The sequence below is a fragment of the Larus michahellis genome, chromosome 1, assembly GCF_964199755.1.
Source record: "Larus michahellis chromosome 1, bLarMic1.1, whole genome shotgun sequence".
Lineage (NCBI taxonomy): Eukaryota > Metazoa > Chordata > Aves > Charadriiformes > Laridae > Larus > Larus michahellis.
This window is the reverse complement of record NC_133896.1, coordinates 222,211,723-222,233,856: the sequence shown is the minus strand read 5'-3', so window position 1 is coordinate 222,233,856 and position 22,134 is coordinate 222,211,723. Positions and strand designations below refer to the sequence as shown.

At 41.0% G+C, this 22,134-nt stretch overlaps 1 protein-coding gene across 49 annotated transcripts in view; it reads right to left on the bottom strand.

The window, feature by feature from the left end:
• DLG2 (discs large MAGUK scaffold protein 2) overlaps positions 1 to 22,134 on the bottom strand; it is a 1,061,709-nt gene that overhangs the window by 49,012 nt on the left and 990,563 nt on the right. For all 49 annotated transcript variants that reach the window (XM_074572424.1, XM_074572415.1, XM_074572416.1 and 46 more), the window contains one exon: positions 10,016 to 10,192. In XM_074572424.1, coding sequence (XP_074428525.1) covers positions 10,016 to 10,192 — 177 coding nt within the window. The remainder of the gene's footprint in view (positions 1 to 10,015; positions 10,193 to 22,134) is intronic.

Genomic DNA, 22,134 nt, shown 5'->3' with positions numbered 1-22,134 from the left:
GGCCAGAAGAGCTATTTTCAGCCACTCTAAAATGCTGTGAATTGAGTGGGTGGGTCTTATTTAAAGCATGCCCTCCACAAGCATCTGCAAGCAGACAGAGTGGAAAGAATTTGTTTTTCTGACTCATTTCAGTGAAGACCTCATTGCTATTGGGTGAATTCTGAAAAAAAAGATGGGCACGTTCATATTAGCAAATAGCTTGGCCAAATAGGAGAAGACATGAATTATAAATTTCAGGGGGTTTTCTTTGGTCTAGTTTTAGCGTGGCCCCATGAACTGACTACCCATGAGTAGGTGGATGCTTTGGGTGAACTTATCTTCAAGATCAGTTTAATGCAAATAAATATAGTATGCATTCACCACGCCTGTCCCACAAAGATGAACCAAAGTGCAGAAATTGAGGCCAAAAAGGGCATTTGCTTTGCCAGCTCAATCCTGACCTGAGCTGAAAAACCAGAGCACACAGCCCCCATGAGCCCACCTCCTGGGACCTGAGAGCTCCAACTGCGGAGTGATATGACCCAAAACTCGGCTTAGTCTGTACAGTTCTGGTATTTGTATATTTAAAGAAAGTTGAAATGATCCAATGAAAGGCCTCAAAAGTTATGTGGTCTTGATACCCAGAGTTTCAACAAACACAGCTTGAGAGAGTAGCTGTTGTACTGTATATGCGATGCCTTCAGAGTGACGAAATACTGGGATCTAAAAAATTCTCTTTTGGAGAGAAACATGTATAAAAATCCTTGGCAATGAGCTGATTCCAGACAAATTAATTTTAAAGAAAACACGTTCAGTTTTAATTTTTAATGCTTAATATGTTTAGCCACCAAAATAATATCGGATATAAAATAAGAGGAATGTGTGGTATTTTGATCCATTCATGTCTTAGAATCAAGACTGGACAAACACAAGCTACAGTGGTCAGTCTAAAGCAAAAAAAGGAGACACGCAAGGCATTTACAAAGGACATCAGACTGGATAGTTCAGTGTTCCTTTTCTGTCCCGAAGTATTACAGATCAATATCCTGGATTTCCATTATTCAGTGAACGAGCATCATTTTAAAAACATGTTGGTAAAACTTAAAATCCATTAGCATACTGAAATATTTTACCTGTGTGAAAACTATATACTCCTAGTGTATTTGAAAAGTTCACCATTACTACAAGATTTACATATGTTGCATATTTAAACTTTTAACACAGTATCCTTAATTAATAATTCCAAGAATTAAAAAAAAAATAACATGTAAGAGTGGGCTGAGCTCTCCCCTAAACAAAATCAGCCCCCAAGAAAACAGGTGTAGAGAGAGAAATCTAAAGAAAGGAAGAAGCTATTCATGTCCTAACTCACCTTGACTAATATGGTCATTACTGTAAAAGTGACATTTACTACCTTTGCAAAATCATCTACGGAATCTATCATCTACAAAAAATCTATCATCAGCAAAAAAATCTGATCATCTACCTATAATTGAAACAGTAACTCTATTTCTCCAAGATTAAGAATTGCTCTAGGAAATCCAAGTTGAATCCTGCAAAGCTAGCTTATAAGAGCTTGATATGTATTTTTATTAGACAATAAACAGCTGGGAAAAAAGTGAGATTTATTATACCTTCCAAACTGGACCAGATATGACCCTTTTTCTAACTTTCACAGTTTCCCACAAATAATGTTAGAATACATTCCTGCAAATCTCTTGGTTTCTAAGTCTGGATAGTAAGAATACTTAATTTCTGATAATTATTTTTTTAAAAATACAAACTCTAGTCTTTTGATAGAATGGTAATTAACACAACACGTTCCTTCTGTCTGAGTGGGCTTATATATTTCCTACTGAAACACAGTGAATGCTGGTTACTATAGTTACAGTTTAAATTTAGAACAAATGCATTTCTCTGTAAGTGTGGAATATTCACATGGAAACAGCTCAAATGCAGCTTTCAAATTAAATCTATGTTATTAAAAACACATGAACAGTCTTAAATTTAAACTAGCAGATAGAAGTCCCTTGATAGTACCAGAAAGAAATGAAGACTTGAGGCTGTGTAATTGCCTAAATAGGATGGATGCCTTCTGAGAAAATAATTAGCTCAGATGAACACAGTATTCTACTTATTAATCTGTGTTAACATTTAAACTCATTCCAGTCCTGCCTAACTTCCTAAAACATCTGCTTTTAACTTCATTTCTTATTCACCGCGTAAAGAAATGTGGAAATTAACCCTGAAGAGTGGACCTTATTTACGAAATTCATCATAATTGCATTAGCAGCCGTGGAGGCATCGCTGCTTTCCACAGGCACAGCAGACAGACGAGGAGCTGCAGAAACGTTCTGCATTGCTTTGAGAAGTACATAAATAATGTCATTAAGTGCCATTAATCCTCCAGGCAAACATACCAACAGCGTTCATACATGCTTGGCATGCCTGCTGAACACTACAAGCATTTCATAATCTGGGGCTGTATTAAGGGTGGCGCGCAGCGTTGCCTCCGTTACAATTTTCCTGACACCTTCCACAATAAAACTGTTCTCCGTTACTTCTAATTTAGCTGAACTGTAAACTTCCAAGTTGAAATTTCATGTGTCTCGGGGTGATTACGTTACTGTTGCTGCCAAAAGTGTCAATTCAATGGGTTAGCTGGCGGAGAAAAGCTAGGACAAAATAAATGGTTTTGCCCAATTTACAATATACTTCCTCTCAGGTGCTCTACTGCCTTCATGTCTTGGGTTTGGGACTTGAAATGTGGCAGTGGGTTGCTCTGGTGTCAGGAATATACCTCTTTTTTTTCCTGATGGAATCAACCCAATATGTGAATGTCTGAAAAGCCTTGGTTTTCACGTGCTCTGGAGAACTCTGTTAGAATTTAGCTTGGTTCTCCAAAGATTTAGTCTTTGTTGAGGTGGTAAAGGTGCAGGACTGCAGTCAATGAAGATGTTCCCACAATTTCTCATCTGAGCTACTGGTACGATTTTGCCATAGACAGAGCTAAAAAGGGAACTAAAATGATGAAGATCAAAAGTATTGAATATAATTTCTTTTGGCATCGTTGATCCATCTCTTAGAAAATGAGGAAAGCACAGATACAATTTCCAAAACTACTTCATGGCTCAAGTCCCATTTTCAAAAGTGCTTGGGGGTGACCGAAACTCAATGAGATTTCAAGAAATGTTCAAAGACACCTACATCCATCATTCAAACAGGACTTGGGAGCCGAAAAGCTCTGAGCCCCACAGGAGACAGCATTGCCTAACACAACTGGTGGGGATTTCACCTCCAGCTTTCCACCCACTCTCCAAGTGTAGCTGCCTGCAGAAGCACTGCTGTGTACAGGGAAATGGTCTAAGACCATCTGGGATGTGGGACAGTTGGAGTATACCTTGTATACTTGCTTTCTCTTGAAACCTTTCTTGGTAGTAGACACCTCATGGCCCTTTTTTCAACAATGGCCAGGATTCATTTTCTTCTTCCCATGTAAAGCTAAAGAAGTGGAGAGGTACACCAAAAATATACCTCAGCCTTTAGTGTTTCCTCACTAGCAAGTTCAAGACTTCTGTTCTTTGGGATGCTGTTCTCCTCCTGAGGAACTTATTACTGGGATGCAACAGTCACTGCACTGCTACGTCTATCTGCTTTTGCATTTCTGGGCACATGTAACTGTTGAAAATGGGCCTCTGGGATTTTTCAAAATGAGACTCAGTTCTTCGTGTGCCCTGCAAACAAGAAGAAATCAAGCATAACTCAACCAGACATGACCTGTGATCCTCCATTGTTGGGGGTTAATGGACCACTGGGAATTTTGTCAGTGCCTTTCTAAAAGCACTGATCAGTCTTCACAGCGGAGATGTAAAATATCAAGTGAGACATGCTTTAATCTTCAATAACAGTGTTCGTCACTGATGTAGAATACAGATGCAAATTGCAATCTGGCGTCAAGAATCAAATAAAATGGTTACAGTAGCCTAATTTGCACAGATTTGTCACTGAGGTGTTCTGCGGAATGAAAGTTATTTTCAAATCCAGCATGAGAACTGCAGCAAGGAGAGCTATCAAATAGAACAATGTAACGTAAATTGGACACTTGAAAGACCTTGCTATATTTTACACATTTGTTAACGTGTTTCTTCCTGTCTTGCTTTGCCATTTCCAGGTCATCCAAGTATAATCCACATTATATTTGTTTTGCCTGCCCATCGAGTGAAAGAGAAGTGAAAATATGCATTACTATTTATAGTCCAAATATGCAGACTCTGTCCATAGTTTTTTAATGCTTCCATCCTCTGCACTGCTTAGTCTTGCTTGTGTGAGGTCTGACCTTATCAATAGATTCCCATTCTCAAAATTATTTTTGAGCATTCCTGAAGTGGTATTTTTGCAACATAATGTGTATTTCGCAGTAGGAGAGAATGTGTTCTCATTCAGCTCTCCACCTTCAGTGACTTGCTTATAGAGAGCAGCTCAGCACCTGGTCAATATTTTATAAAAAGAGTAGACCTAATGCCATTAGGAAGTGAATTCTCATAAAATTGTAGAACAATCTTATTCTGTTTAAAAGTGAAGGGCTTTTATCCTTCAGCGTAAAAGTTTCCCATCATTGCAAGAGAACAGGAAGAAGTTTATACATACACCTACATATCAATTTTATTCCATATTTATTTTTTCCAATTAGATTACTAAGTGTGGTCGGGTAACTTAGTTTAGACAAAACTTACATGATTATGCCATGTTAAAAAGTTTTATCATCTAAGGATTAAAGTCTTAAGGGATGTTTAAAAAGGTAGACAATTTATAGGAAACCATTAACCATAAAACCCACTTGAGTGGATAAACATGCCCTTCTGCCAAGCTGAGCAGAATAACAAATTTAAGTTGGCTTTTTGCCCACAGGGACTTCTGTGCCAGGAAAACCTCTTGTTCCTTGCCCTTAAATGTTTGTGAAACATCGGGGTTTATGTACTTTTTCCCCCATTTTATTCTGAAAGGAGAGCATGGTTACATGTATTTGTGGGGAGAATGTTGTCTATTTGAGAAGACAAATATCAGGCTGGCACCATCACACACCTTCAGATGGCAATAGCAGAGATACAAGTTGCATAACATTTCGTAGTCAGATGTACTTAAACTACCTGAAAATGGAAATCTTAGAGGGATGTCCAGTCTGAGAGCAGTTTTGTGGCTGCGTCTTAAAGACATCATAAAGATTACTGTGACTATTTCAGCGTTTTAGGACCAAATCCTTGTTGGCTGACACCAAAGACTCAATTCCTTCCGGCCCCACAGCCCCACGTCCAGCAGATAGACACACGCCATAGAAAATACTGAAGCTTGGCATTCGTGACGTGGGAGGTTGCTGTTGTGTGGGGCTTTCGAGGTAGGAGCTTTTCTATGTGCAGAGACTCAGCAAAGCAAAAGTGCAAAGAACCGGAGGTGTAAAATCAGTGCTACAGCAAATTAAATCTCTTTGCTACTGAATTAGAGCATCTGCCTAGGAAGTTAATACAACTGACTTATGCACATTGGTTTCATGCTTTTTGCTGATTCTCTTTAACTAACGTGACTGTTTCCACGGGGAGGGAACCTTAGACATAGGCTGCTCAGCGTGGTACTACGGGAAACTTAATTTGTTTCGTTTATTTGGACAATAAGAAGGACAATGAGGCAAATAAAAATTCTCGTGATCAGAAGCCCAGCATATGTAGAAATTTGAATCGAAATCTGTACATCTAAATGTAACAAAAATCGAGTATAACTCTAATTCTGTTGGTTGTTCTAGTGCAAAATAGTAATTTTTGATGACAGGGGAGCAATTCCCACGGGTACACATAGTGCACAGATCACACCACTTGGTTGGTAGAGGACTGGCAGTTATGTCCTCTCGCCTCAGACCCCCTGCCCAGCAGAACAGCTGTGCCCTGCTCTCACCTTAGGCAGAGCCTGGATAAATCTTTTTGGTGGATGTGAACCCATACAATACATCACAACAACTATAACAACAATACATAATAACAACTATTTAGTGACTGTTAAACAACAGCTGAAGTATGTTGCAGCCTCTTATGCCGAGGTCCTACTGTTCCCAGCATCACCTCAACACAATATCACACCACCTTTATAGAATTACGTTTGTTTCCTACCCAACTGGCTCCGTCCATGGTCGAGAACAACAGCTGTAATCAGACAATAAATACACACTGCCAAATGGACAAAACGTTGTTTCCAGTTGTAGAAAGGGTTGCAATGATATTTTAGCGCTACAGAATACTGAGCATCTAGTTGTCATTGATCCCCACCGAGGTCACCAGCTCACCAGCTCATGGGATTTGGTCCTTGCACAGATCAGTGGAGAAACACAGGGCCACCCCCATTTCTTTGTGCTGCCTCTTTCACTAGCCCTCCTCTAGCTGCAGGGCTACCCTCCAAAACTCCCTCTTCAAGCTTGACTTTACCGTTTAAAAATCAACGAGGCAACACATCCACACATTGGCAGCAGCTCTGAAATCTAATGACAAATAGCTTTCAAACTCTATTGAATCACTAAGAGGTAAAGTCTGGTAATGTATCCAGCTCCCTGGAGAGAAAAATGAGTGGCAGCTCCCCTATAATTATAAATTATGATTTCTTCTGGTACGTCATGTATATCATAGAGGAGAAAAAGAGTATGGAGTCTTGATTTATCATTCAAAATTTCTCTTATCAGCTCATGCTAAAATGTCACTGTGTGAAGGGCTCTCCTGTAAAAAGATGTCAAAACCAGTGCAAAACTAAATACTCGGAAAGCAATTACCATTACACAGCACCTTAAATAAGTAATATAAGGTACTTGTTATGGCTTTGTGTGTATATATACATATATTTGTATACATGTATATACACACCAAAATAAAATTGAGGCAGTCACTGGCTTTCAGAGCTATTCCACAATGATTCCACTTATGAAAAATGCAGGAATTATACATTAGTTGTTGCTGGACAGGTGATAAAGTAGTAAAGCAGATAGATAGATAGCTAAAAGACTCCCCCTGGCACTAATAATCCCTGGATCTGTAAAGCCTCTCCTTGGCCCAAAGCGCAAAAAACGTTACAGTCCCACAGGACGGTATTCCTGCACATACACATAGGCAGAAGGAGGAGTCCAAGAACAATACCGAAACCAAACCCCACCAAACCACTCCTCGCCTCCCCCCCCAAAAAAAAAACCCCAAACCCTAAGGAAAAGGAACAGAAATGAATTGGGGATTGAAAAGTACGAGACAAATACAAAATCTCTTCAGCCTACAGCATCACAGGAAGCCGAGCTTGCAGGACAAGTCTCAGCCCAGCAAAGAGCTACAGATGCTCTTTTCCTCCTGTTCCGTCACAAGGCATATTTTACTGCTAGATATCACGTGTTGTATTACATATAATGCAATGCCTATAGAAATAGTTCCGTATAAACTATAAGAGATATAGCAACTCAGATTAAACAGTTTAAATGAAGACTTCTATGCCATAGTTGCCTACATTTGGTCAAATGAATCCCAGGACTACTCTGTTTTAGGTCAGGCCTGTCATAGTCAATAACCCAGACCTGCAGAGGAAATTCACACACACACACAGAATCACAGAATGGTTCGGGTTGGAAGGGACCTTAAAGACCATCCAGTTCCAACCCCTGCCCTGGGCAGGGACAACTCCCACCATCCCAGGTTGCTCCAAGCCCCGTCCAGCCTGGCCTTGAACCCCTCCAGGGATGGGGCAGCCACAGCTTCTCTGGGCACCCTGGGCCAGGAGCTCACCACTCTCACAGCAAAGAAATTCTTCCTGATCTCCAATCTAAATCTCCGCTCCTTCAGTTTTAGGCTGTAAATTCAACTCTGAATTAGTACATTCTGGCAAGTATGATGAGCTTTATTCTCTGATGCTCGGCCCCGTATGCACTGATTGCTCGTCCTCCCCTTGAGTGGTGCAAATGACCACAGAAGACGCTGGCAAGAGCACATCAGTCTCACTGGCTCTAAGGGATCATCCAGAACTGACAGAAAGGAAACAATAATCACTTTTCAGTGCATTGGAAAAAATAACCTTGGACAACTGAAACCTTTTGTGAAATAATAGCAACCTCCAACCACCCCAGCTCAGGTGTATCGCATCGTTACATTAATGCAGACAGAAAACCAGCTGCCATTGATTTTTCCAGGCCTCTCAGATTCACTAGCAAAGAATCAGGATGACAAGGGGAGAGCACGGGAACTATACCTGCATGTTTTCAAATTCAAGACTCTTATTTTTAGACTCTAACCAAGTTATTTTCATCTTGCCTCTTTTCTTTTTTTTTTTCCCCTTTTATCTTTTTTTCCTCTTTTCTCCCAATGTTTCCTAAGCCACATCTTTTTCCTAGGCTGTATCATATGTCTGACCTTGACTAGAGAGCCTCTAGCTTTTGTCCTTGAAAACATCACTGTGCAGGTAACCCAATAAGCTTTAGGCACTTACATACTCTCCAGCTTACAGACAATGCAACTCTACATCTCAATCAGTTGCTTTGCCCTTCTTTCCCCTATAGATTTTTTATTATGTATGACAGCTTTTTGTGGCTTTTCATAGCACGCACCGCACTGCGAGTGAGCTTTGTGCATAGATTGTCCTCTTTTCCCATGTGTGATCCAATCACGTCATTACAACAGTACTTACTGTAGCAATTAATAGTAGGCAACTATTCCTTTTTCAGTATCTAGAGACTAAACCTGTTTAATGGGCATATTTTTCCCATTGTAAAAATTATGGTGTAGTTTTTATTTCTATGTATTATACAAATCCAAAATTGCTTTTCACTGAAAATCCTGGTGTGGGTCCTATTCAAACATGGTCATAATTAGAGAAAATGAGCTCCCTGCAGGGCCCATGTCAACAAGGTGTTTGATGGCCTTTCGGTTTAGTTTTACGTGATTTAGAACAAGGCGTACCATGAGCTTCATTAGCACCTGGGCCAAGTCTCTCGAAACAGCAGCAGGTGCTCTGTAGAGCATCAGACTTCCCTTTTCCCCACTATGAAAAACGGGCATGATCAATTTTATGTTAATGCTAAAGCTGAAATGGCTAGGAATAGAAAGTTTATATGCAGTATGGGAACATCGCTGCAAAAGAGAAATGTAATGTGGTTTGACAGATTTCATTTTCCTCCTACCCTTTCAGTTCTTGACCTTTCTATAGCAACTATCAACAGAGGCAGAAAGTAATAGTGATTTGTGTGGTAGTTCTGATACTGTCAGAGACTTGCGGCCAATTTTACAAAAGCACCTAGAGTGAGTAAACAATACAAACAATGAGAGAGATTCAGATGCCTGCTCTCTCTTCGTCAGTCAGCATGAATCCATCACCGCTAAAGATTCAGATTTAGCTTGGAGAGTGGATGAAAGTTCCTTCGTTTACATAATGTGAAAAATTTGCTGTGATATTGATTATCCATCAGTTTCCAGGCAGGCAGAGATTAAATTAACAGATTTTGAAGCCAAAGAGGACCATTATATAATTTAGCATCATTTTTTTACATCACACAGGCTGAGAAGTTTAATTCTATTACTCTCAGAAAAGAAAGACATACAGTCTTGATTTGAAAATGTCAAGACATCCATTACATCCCTCAGCAGTTTGATGCAATGGCTAATCACCCTGACATTAAAACATGCGCTCTATTTCAAGTTCCGAGTTAATTCCCGGACTTGGGTTCTGGTTCTTCCTTTTTCTGCGAAAGCTCTTTAGTGGATGGTGCTCATTCCCCCTTCCGCCCTTTCTTTGTGAAGATACTAATCCACTATAATTGAGTCACCTTTTGAGTTTCTTTTCAGTATAGTTAAACAGCCTGAACTCATTAAGTCTCACAGTGAAAATCATACCTTCCAACTCTTGAAATAATAACTGTGAGATTTTCCTCTACTTTCCCCATCTTTTCAGTAGATTGATGCACCCTGTCTTTGGAATAAAATGGAATATTTTAACATCACGGCCGAGGGGGTAGGAAGGAGGAGGCAGCACTCACCTCCTCTTGCTGGGTATAACTCCCATCTCCTCACTGTCTCCCTCCAGAGTGACCCTCCTCGCCTGCCACCATTCGTCGTCCGAGGCGTTGATGACGTGAAGGATGTCTCCGTACTTAAAACTGAGTCCTTGGCTTGGGAGGCCACTGTCTTTGCTCTTGTCATAGTCAAACATGGCTCTGTGAAAGGAAATAAAGATATGAAGACAGGTGATCATATCAGTCTTGGGAACATTTACCTCTGAACAGTTTGTCTTATTTTATGTTACAAGCCAACCCTCGCTCCTTTCCAAAGGGAAAGGTCTTGCTTAGAGAAAAACTTTCTGCTGTGAAGTTAATCTTTACAGAATCCTCTTTTTTTTTTAACAGAAACTGAACAGTAAAGACTAGTATTTACTGTTTCACTTAATAAGGAATAATCACCATATCAGAGTATCTAGTAAACAAACCTGGCAGGTAGAAACCCCTCATGTCACTTTGCCAACAGCAACTTGTGGCTGTCGAGCTTGTCCTTTGATCGCACTTCCCTGTGCTCAGACAAGGGGTGTCTGACCATGCTCAGGGTAACGCATCTCTGTAGGTGAATGGATGGACGCACCTATCTTAGCATCTAGTTCAGAGCAGAAGTGAGCTTTCAAAGGGAATCTCTTGATTATGCCCACCCAACTTGGTTCATGTCCTGGAGCTGTGTCAGCTTGCGTAGATAGGATTCCTGAAATTTGAAACTAAACTGAAGATGCCCCGACCAGAGTAGCGCTAGTCTGACATACACCCCTCCAGACGCGCTCAGGGTGCACAGAGCACCACGGCTTTCACTGTGCATGTCCCGTCCTCCTGGGCTCAGCGCCTGCTGAAGCAGCCCTTGCTACTGCCTTTGACGCTGAAGATGTTTTCCACCAGCTTGAAGTGGATCTCTACCTTGGCTATGCCTATACAAAAAAGTCCCATGTATAGGACACGTATATTAATGTAGCACATATATATAAGTCTAGGGACTCCAAAAGCACAAATTGAGAGCTGGCTTCAAGGCTATCAAACTGTGGCTGGGCTTAGTTCAGCATGAACTTACTACCTTAGTATTCAACCTAGATCCTGGGAAAGATCTCCAGCCTACCCTGAGCTCTGTATTACGAAGCTACAGTGACACCAATTCTCAGCCTCGTCCAGTCCTATCACCGGCACCGACACCAGCAAACTTCAGGGTACGCATACTCCAGTTTCCCAATCCCCGCAAGGCTGGGCACGAGCGCAGGTTGCTCATTGGAGTTACCCAGCTAAAAATCCAGATCTTGGTTTCTTACAGGAAAAAATATATGGGAATATTTTTCCTATGTAAAATATTGTTTAACGATCATGCCTGTCAAGAACTGATGTTTATTTCCTACAGGGAAAAATAATATCATTAGAATACTGGCTACAGCAATGTTAGATCAGTAAAATCCCAAGAGGGGTATAATAATTCCCACTCTTTTATTGTCAGAAATAAAGCCGTGGCAATCTCTTCACTAGTAAACACTTCTGTGAGAAGGATTTGATATAATTAATTGTTGTGCATTGTAGTGTAATTGCAGAGAATTATAGCAGCTTTATGGGTGGATTTAAAACACTCAAGGCTACCTCCCATAATGAGGAGAAGTTAAAAAAAAGTTATCAAAGTTGTAACTATGCAACCAAAACAATTTAAAAGCTCTCATAAGCACTCATCCTGCATGAAAGGCGTGGTTCAGGAGGAGGAAAAATGCTATTTGGAACATGTCTTCTCTTAAAGAGTTTACAGTCATGTACTAACATCTTCAGAAAAGCCCAGATAATTCCCTTCTCTGAGGATGAAGACAACAAATAATCCTGCTGAATTTTACATAATCCGTAAGTTTAGATATGCTTGTGCCTTTCTTGGTAAATGTTCTTGGACTGCATGTAACCTTTGAAAAAATTTAATGGCTTAAGGGTGGAAATCCTTTAAAAACTTGGCTATATCTTAGTAAAAATTTACATTCATAAAGGATTCTTATCAGTAGCAGGTCATCTGCTGCCTTCTCAAATACGGCTTTCTGCGAGGATTTATGATGAAGAAGCATATAAATCCCGAAGCAGCCAAGTATCATCGGTCAGCTCTTCTTAACCGCTTAATGACACCTGATCTCTGGACAAGTGGCAGTGCACACAGCAACAGGCATACAACACATCATCCTGTTGGTATTGCCCTTATCAGCATGCAGTGGTCTGAGTTTTATCGCTGTATCGAACATTTGTTGTCTTAACAGTTCACTGAATAATTGTGTGCTTTGCCGTGGAAGCCTATCAACATCTCAAAACCCTGACCACACAGCTGGCAACCATGCTGAATACTGGGCTGGCGTGATACGATCCTGAATCCACGCCTGACTAAATCACTCAAAACAAATGACAATATCTTCTGTCGCAAAGAATATGCAAGACCATCACATCCCAGATGTAAAACACATACCGAACTGGGAATGATCAATATTTGGCGATGTCTACGATGAAAGGTGTGTTTCAAAAGTGAAGTGGTAGAAAGAAAGTGGGACAGTGTTCTTTGCCCTTGAACAGACATTTGTCCCTCAGAGCCCACGTGTTGACTTAAAATCACTGACTGCCATCGTGCTAGCTGATGCTAACGACAAATGCAGATGGCAATGTTTGCCACTGACTTTCTTTGATTGGAGTAATCATGTGCAATGCTAATTAAAATGAGATTACAGATCTCAGACAAGAGAATTTTTGAGCACGCTTTTCACCGAGTGAAAGATTTTGTATCTGCATGCTCTACAGATGTTGATTACTCCATTAGTAAATGAAAATGATAAGAGACCTGACTTCAGTGCTCTTTCCTAAACATTTCAAATTAAGAGGCAGGTTTAAGTTGATAACAGAACCGTATTTAAGCTTACAACTTTGATAACTTTGCTGGCTCTGTAAAACATACTTTTGCAAGTTGGCAGCTGGCCCAGCTGGAAAACAAATCTTCACTCTAGGCACTGTTGTATGCATGTAGAAGTTAACGTGACTACCCTGGGCGACAGAGAGATCTAGGCACACTCATCCTCACCACCTCCTTTCAGTTCTCAGGCTGTAAGTACAATTTGGATCTCTACATGCCCAATTGCAAGCTCTGGTTTTACTTATTTAAGAGGCCGACATGTCATTTCTAATTTTCTACCTGATGAACAGCACCCGCTTCTGTTCGCGTTCAGTCTTGCAGGTGTATATAAAAATAACACATCTGCAGCTGTTGAGTGTCAACCGAAGTGATACAAAATGAATGCAGCCAGACCTCTCACTTGGCGAAAGAACTGGGCAAAGCAGACAGAAAAAGATGGATTTTTTTTCTTTGCTTTTCAATGGTTTTGGACAACGGCAGCCCAGTCTTACAGGATACCACACTACATCCTGCAAGCACTGAAACTCTCATCAGAGAGGAGAGTTCCGCTCTCAGCAAAGTCTATTTGGTCTACGCAAGCTTCTTTACCCGCATAACATACTAAGGTATGCTAGATACCATAGATAGGTTCTGCCATGCCAACGGGAATATCAGACAAAAGGCTAAAATGTAGTACCATCTTTGCAGAATGTTTTGTGTTAAGGAGAGGACATAAGCAACCCAGTCCAGCAGGAGACCGTCCCACCCATCCACCAGACCTGGCTGCCCTAACTCCCCCAGACAAGTAGTCTTCCAAAATGAGATGCCTAAAAGAAACAGCAGAGAATTGTTATTCAAACCAGCCAGAGGGTTTAACACACGAAGACATGTCACAGCGCCTCTCCCTTGACAAATTAGAGGTATCTCCGCACAATTTAGATGTGGTGTTAAGGGATATGGTGTAAGGGAGAACTTTGTAGAGTGGGGTTGATGGTTGGACTCGATGATCCCAAGGGTCTTTTCCAACCTGAATGATTCTATGATTCTATGATTCTAATACATGCATGCAAAGTGCAGATATTTGGGGAGCCTGCTCAGCAGAGCTGAAGAGCGTTCTGAACTTGCTAACATGACTCTATGTTTTCATATGGCTGAGTTTGCTCATTCATGGGTTACTCGTTCTTCAAGGCACTGAGCCATAACTCATTTTTAGTGTCTTTTACTGCAATTTTAAAAAATAATAATCTCAGTAACCTTACAGCTTTCTAATGGCACTTATCTGACAGACTTGGATACTAACGGCTTCTGCTTTTTTTCTCCACAACTGATAAAAGCACGTCTTAAAGAGCAGTTTTTCTTCTTTCAAGTGTTTTATATCCTCAGCTAGCCGCTTGCATCCACTGTCCAGCCCTTTTTGGATCCTATAGGACAGAACCAAGAGCTCTACAAGGCTTTCTCGATGGCACTAAGGGCTCTTTTTCCAGTCAGCTGATTAAGTCTACTTTTGAACTGGGTTAGTCAATTTTTAATAACAAAGGAATCAGTTTAAATTATTTAACTTTCATTTTAGAGCTGTCACCAATGGTGCGATCACACCAGCGTCAGAAAAATTCCTGTTCGGTATCTTCTAGACAGTGCATTTCACAAACAGGATAGATGATAACACATTTTGAGGTTACAAATATAGTAAGCCCAGTGATTACTCTGAGATGTGGATAAAACACTGAAATAGGGAACAGAGCTTCCTACAAACTAATTAAAGAGATGTGAAATCATGATTTGTCCATCTTGGTTTCCGTATTAGAAAAATAGCAACGGGAATGGTTGTGATTATCAAAGGCCTAAAGTTTATGCACTGAATTTCCATTAACACCTTTAAATTTTTTTCCTCATTTCCAAATTTTTGCATGGGTTTGTGAAAAATGTTTAATATCTGTACAACATTTTGAAAGTGAAAAGTCCTATTCAAGTGCTAAGTGTTGCTGCTGTCTTCTTGGTGAAACTCTGCTGCTCGTAGAAAATTAAGAAACACTGTTCTGAGAAGTGAAGGAGAAAGTGCAAACATTTAGACCAAGCTGAATAACACAAATATTTAAGATTATGTGAGACTCGTTTCCTTGATATTATCCTAAACTTCATAAGTGATCATTTGGCCACAAGATCCTCTGTGCCCAAAAAGGCCAATGGCATCCTGGGGTGCATCAAGAAGAGTGTGGCCAGCAGGTGGAGGGAGGTCATCCTCCCCCTCTACTCTGCCCTGGTGAGGCCACACCTGGAGTACTGTGTCCAGTTCTGGGCTCCCCGGTTCCAGAGGGACAGGGAACTGCTGGAGAGGGGACAGCAAAGGGCTGCCAAGATGCTGAGGGGACTGGAACAGCTCTCTCATGAGGAAAGGCTGAGGGATTTGGGTCTCTTCAGTCTGGAAAAAAGACGGCTGAGGGGGGACCTTATCAACACTTATAAATACTTCAAGGGTGGGTGTCAGGAGGATGGGGCCTGGATTGTCTCATTGGTGCCCAGGGACAGGACAAGAGGTAACAGGCACAAACTTGAGCATAGGAAGTTCCATCCCAACATGAGGAGGAACTTCTTTGCTGTGAGGGTGGCAGAGCCCTGGCACAGGCTGCCCAGAGAGGTGTTGGAGTCTCCGTCTCTGGAGACATTCCAAACCCGCCTGGAGGCGTTCCTGTGCCACCTGCTCTGGGTGACCCTGCTCTGGCAGGGGGTTGGACTAGGTGATCTCCAGAGGGCCCTTCCAACCCCTGCCATTCTGTGATTCTGTGATTCTACACTAGGCTAATCCCAGCAGTAATTTGGATAGAACCGAACAGGTTTTATTTTTGTGCTTGGGTGCCTCTTAATAATTTTTAGGAACCCACATCAGTGTAAAACGTGAGACAAGCGTTTCACAACAGCATCAAAATTCATTGCTCAAAAACTGTTTGAAATGAAAATACTGCCAAATGCCAGGCTGTAATACACTGCCAAACATGCGGAGGTGTCTGCATGGCAGTGAAGACCACTAAAACGGGAGCATTTTGTCCTCCTCCACTTAATGTAAATACTTCGGCATTTGAGGTATGTCCAAAAGCTAAGTTGCACCGCGCAGTAAATTTCCCCTATTCTTGCAGCTGGAGTAATAAATGTTTGACATAGGGGAAAATGTATTATCTTCAAGGAAATAGCAAATCAGTTCATTGTGCAGTCCCATATATTGCAGCCTTCTGGCACCCACCATGCCTATATTGTTACCAGCATTTTAAGGGTGAAAAATAGGACACAGAAAGACTAAGTGATCTCGCTGAGCCTGTGGCAGAAAATGGAATTTAACAGAGAAACCTAGCTTCCTCAGCTAATGCTGTGAACACCGTTCGTAAGGTAGTAGCATTCACAGTCTTCCTGGCACAGCAATGGATATTAATGCATTTCCAGCACAGCAATATATTTTGCTGAATGCTCCTGTATGTTCGGTGTAAGCCACCAAAACCGTCGATTCCCATATCACTGCGCGGTGGCCAGTCATCTCAGTTTGATACAGTTCAGGTACTGCGTGGCGGCTTGATTTGCATCTTTGAAATTACTTTCTTCTTCTGGCACAGATGGGAGTTTGCACATAAATTTACAGACTGCTCTTTGCCATTTACTTGATTATGAAACGACAACAACATTTAGCAAGAGAGATCTTCATCTTCTGTAAACAGTCCTAACTCTTCTGCAGCATATCTGCATTTACACCACCTAAGGTTATTACTCTTTTCTCTGAAAATTTCCTTAGCAGAAATTCTCAGACATCAGGCTTTATAGCACCATCATAAGGGAGAGAGACGTTATTCCCCTTCTTCTCCCCATCTATCCTGCTCCCACCCCATTTTTTTTAACAGATGGGGAAATCCAGGGCACAGAGGTTTAATCATTTGCCTGGGTTTAGACAGTAATTCAGCATCAGAGTCAGAATCAGACCCCAAGTTTCACAGCTGTCTTTTCTGCACTCTCAGTAATAGATATATTTCCACCCACTTACGGGCTCAGCTTGAAGAAAACATTAGAAGAAAATTAAAAAGACCCGAGCATAATTCATTGCTATAGCTACAACAGAGAGCACAGCAGCGCTGCGAGGGGAGCGGCCATTGCAATACCATTAAGATGCTATTAAAAGGGTTAAATTTTCACACAGTGGCATGTCAATAAACACTTTCGCCTTCTCCTCCCAGCTTCGTCTCCATCTGGAGAAGCTGAACAGGTAAATCCTACATATAGAGTGTGGAAAAAGTTGCTGTCTCCTTGTGAGGTGTGGGAAGCTCTGAGGTGCCGCTTGCTATGACTGGAGGCTGCCAGAATGGGGGGATGATCCAGTCATACATTGTCACCTCCTCTGAAAGAGTGGGAGGTGACTGTTTTGTTAGCTTTTATTAGTATATACTACAATAATGTGGTTTCAACAAAAAAAAAATCTGAATGTTTGACTTGTTACCTACAACTTAAAGATACTGTGATTGCTCCTCTCCTCTCCTCTCCTCTCCTCTCCTCTCCTCTCCTCTCCTCTCCTCTCCTCTCCTCTCCTCTCCTCTCCTCTCCTCTCCTCTCCTCTCCTCTCCTCTCCTCTCCTCTCCTCTCCTCTCCTCTCCTCTCCTCTCCTCTCCTCTCCTCTCCTCTCCTCTCCTCTCCTCTCCTCCCCTCTCCTCCCCATTTTTGTATTTTCTGTCTTAACGATGTTGTACCTCTTCATGAAGCGGATCCCCTCAATGTTAATTACTGCAGTTGGGCTGAGACGGACAGTGTTAGCAGCGTCTGTGTTATCAAATTCAGTCATACCAGGGCACTGCAACATGGTGGCCGCGTTCCCTTTGGAAGTTAGCACAGGTCAGGGACCATTCCCAGGAACAGTTTGGAGGCAACTCCCTTTTTCGGTGGAAAGAAAGACATTAAAGAAGGGATGCGGGCTGTTGCAGTAGGCCATGCAATGTGTAGTTTAGGGTGTTAGCGTAGCTGATGGCACTGATGGAGACCCTGAGGGAGTGGAGCTGCCCCTAAGGCACCTTCACTGCACCAAATCCCATAGCACATTTGCATCCAAGCCTTTTCCACTTGCTACCGTATTGCTACTTTACTTCATTCAGCAACTTCTTCATTCAGTCCAAGTCATTCTTTATCATTTTGCTCCTAGTGAGAATTTGGCAGAGAGTTATGCCACAGGCTTCAATGAAAAAAGGATTGGAGACAGTAGTATTAGTTTCAGAAAAATTTCACTAAGAGGAGGGGGATATTTTCTTTATGGTGTTTACATCAGGAAAGAGGATTGCCATTTGTCCTTGGGAAATATTTTGTTCATTTTGCAGATCCAACCATGATTCTTAATGTCAGCTCCTATGAGCCAATGTTTACATTGTTGATGAGCATTTTTGGGTCTTCAGCAAATGCTCATGTTCTCTGCAGGAAAGGAATTTTTCTGTAGTGAAAAGATTTATGTCAACATTTTCAGAAGTATCGATCAATGAATGTATGTTGCGCTTTCGTGGTCTTGCTATGGAGCAGCACACAAGGTCCTATGTTAAAGGCAAAATCTCTCTCAGCTCACGGTGAAGGACTGACCACTTCAGTCTTGCAGCTGTGGACACGGACAAAACTCTTATCACTCCCAGGTTTGCCTGGCTCTAAGTATTTCCAGCAGGAATTGAACAGTGGCTTGAGAAAACGAAGATCTTTCATGCCTTCTCTTGTGCTGGCACAAGGGGAATTCATTTCATGGTACGCCTGCTTTTTATTTCTTCGGCACTTTACAGGGCATAAAGGGGACAAACTGAGTTCGCCTTTTGCTTGCAAACACCTGAAACCAGTATCAAGCTGTGCCTCCGTCCTTTCCATAATTTATTGACTAGGGAAAACTGGCTGCCACTTTCACCTGGGATAAACACAGAACCTCTTATAAACATCTACATTGTACTCAACGCATTCCAGATTTGCAGCTTTGAGGTTTGCTTTAAAACTGGGAGACTGCATTGGGTCAGAACATTGATTAAATTTAGCCCTAGGTATTTTTGACAAACTCCAGAGAGAAGGTCTTTGGTAGCATCTTGATTCTGGAATGCTTCTTCAGCGCTCCCAAATTTGTGTGTGAAATTTCACAATAAAACCTCAAACTTGTGAGTGAAATTCGAATTTCACAGCAAGGTGGAAAACTTTGTACAGGTTTTTTCTAAGTTTTTTTTTTTTTTTTTAAAGAAATAAGACCATTTTCAACTGACTTTAGAATCACAGTATCGTTTACATTGGAAAAGACCTTTAAGATCATCGAGTCCAACTGTTAACCTTGGTCCATCAAGGTCCAACCTTGACCTGGCCTGAGGATTATGCATCAAAATTATGTGAAATTTTCAAGTTCTTGGGTTTGTTTTTTTTTCTCCTCATGCAGACAAAGTGAAGTTGCTGCTTGCCGGCATTTTTGGTTTCTGTCTAAGGAATCTGTGCAATTTCTCAGCACAGATTCCTGTGTTGTGACATTTAAGATTATCCATATCCAGAAAGGAAAAGAAAAGCGACTGGATGTCAAATCAAGGATACTTTAAACTACTGGGTAATTCACCTGAAATTGCAACCTGTGGGTTGCACAGTTTGACACAAGAGCCAAAGAGTCATTCTGTGATTCTTATTTTTAAAGAAATAGTAACTTATTTACTCTCTGAGAATATTCATTTTGGTATTTTTTTCCCCACTAGGGAAAATGAAATAAAAAAACAAATGAAATCGAACCAAACCAAACCAAACCCCAAAATAAAATAAAACAAAACAACACATTTCTTTTAAAGAAAATGAGACTTAAAGGGAATATTGTGACTCCGCGTAGCACAGCCTGTAGCCAGCCCCTCCCTCCCTCCCTCCCTGCTCCCAAATGTATCTTCCTTCTAATGCAGAACACACTGTAAAAAAGCACTGATTTTATTTTTTTTTTTTTTCAAATAATTGGTTTACAATAGTTCTAAATATTACAATAGCTCTTCAGGATCTGCTTTGGGTAATTGGGTTTTTTAGGTCTCGGATACCCTGTAGCTTGCAATCACTTTCTCTTAGACCTAATCATGACCCGTATCCGTTAGCAGCTTTTAAAATTGCATTGTGGCCAGGCTGCCCACAGAATTCATTGTGCTTCCACTGAGTTATAATCAAAAGGAAATTTTCAGCACACGAAAGAACCCCACTGATAACATAATTATTACTACCAGCCAGATATATGATGGCTTCTTTGTTTTTTTGGACAAGGATATTAGACATCTGGAGGACTAAAGTAAGAGAAAGCCTTCCTACGGAAAAATGATCCACATTTATGATTTGTATAATTTGAACATAATGGTGACAAAACGAGTGGTAAGAGATGGACTAAACACAATGACTCTAATACTGAAAAATACCCTCCTAGCCAAAATTCAGACAATCATGGCAGCAAAATGGATTTTTTTTTTTTTTTTCAGAAATCAACATGTAATACCAGAGTGTTGTCAGTCATAATATTCTTATGTATTTCTGTGGTAGAAGTGTAAGGTGTGGGGAAGTCTACAGACTTTCCTAGCGTGGAAGTGCGCCTTTGTTCATGTCATAATAAATATGTTTATACATTCCAACCTTTAGAGATTATTTTTGAAAAAGAATGGCTCTCCAGCTATTGAAAAAGTGTAGGCAAACAAAACTAGGAGAAAGTATTACGGAGACAGAACCTTGGCTGCCCTGCCTTTAATGAGAGAGGGCATTTTGGAGAAGTCAAGATGTTTGTCTGCAACAGCTCTTAGTAATGGTTTGTGCTTGGCCTCACATATTGTCCTGTGACAATGAAAGAGTCAGAAGTTGGATTTGCATTGTTGTGTTGGCTGACGGGGTTCTTCTGATGTAATGAGGTGTCACATGCATACAGGAACTACACCATGAAAACCCACTGAAAATTATTATGGAATTTAATTCTCCTGCCTAATGTGGAGAAATGTACTAAATCCATAAACTCTGCTGGGCGCAAGTATTTGAGAAATCATAAAATCATTTTGTCTCTAGGCCAAAACTTGAAGAGCTCATTAAGAGTTCACTCAATCAGTGGGAGGTTGCTGGTAGAGTAAGTCCTTTCTGTTTTAGCACAGACTTCAACAGGAAGCAATGCAATTAATTTTTGGTTTTGACTTTGTCTCTTTTTAAAAAGAAGGGTGATTTTGCAAAGATCTAAATGCTACCAAAGTCTAAAACTGTATTTTTAAGGCACAAAGGCCAAATGACTCCACATAACCTCTGGTTCATCATGCCAAACATGAAATCTCCAAAGGCTTCAGATTTACAAGGTGTAACTCTATAGAAATAGATACGGAAGAATGCCGAAGACCTGAGCTGAATTCAGCTGAAATCTTCTAAACTTCCATTTCTAAATGGAAATAATGCAGAAAGTTGCCTGAAGGAGCAGGAGCTATGAGATGAGATGTGCTATTTGGTCAACCAGTTCTGTGGATTCCTTGATCTGTCAACCCTTACCTGTCATAAAGAGGTTTATCCCACCAGGTTTTATTCTGTGACTGGGTTGAACCAAACCACCCTAGTAGATGATGTTTCCTATAAACCTCCATCTTCTGGAGTCAGGTGAATATTTCAAAAGCTAAGTTTTCATTTGTGTCCCCTTCTCATGGAGAAAAGCTTGAAAATAAGATAGCAGAATATGCAAAAGCAAAAGAAATAAACAAAAAGGTCAAATAAAAATAATAGTTTTTGGTATCACCTCATCAATGTCAAAATATTGTGATTGTTTCTTCTTTTTAATGGTTAGATTTGGTGGTTTTACTCTCTGTGTGGTTGTCAATCCTCTCTAGAAACAGACTTTAAAGAAAAAAGTGCTGATCAGCCACTATTACCCGAGGTATTTAGCAGCAGCAATATGTGTTTTAATATTTATTAAGCAAAGTTGCAAGAGGATGATGCTAAACTTCTTAGCTTCTGCCGTTTAAACTCCAAACTAAGCCCACGCTGCACTGAGCTCCTTGCAGCTCATCATTCGCTCCATTGCACTGTGCTCACCCCCCTTCCCCGGGAGCCCCGGCTCTCACGCGCTCGAAAGCAGGATTAAGGGTAACAACAGAAGTTCCTGCGTCCCATTTTTAAAGGTAAATTAAGCACATCTGAGCCAAGGTTTTGTTGGCTTTCAATGAAGATTAGAGTTTGAATTGCTAAGTCGCTTTGAATACGCTACTCTAAGCAGCTTTAAGATTGACAGAATTTGCCT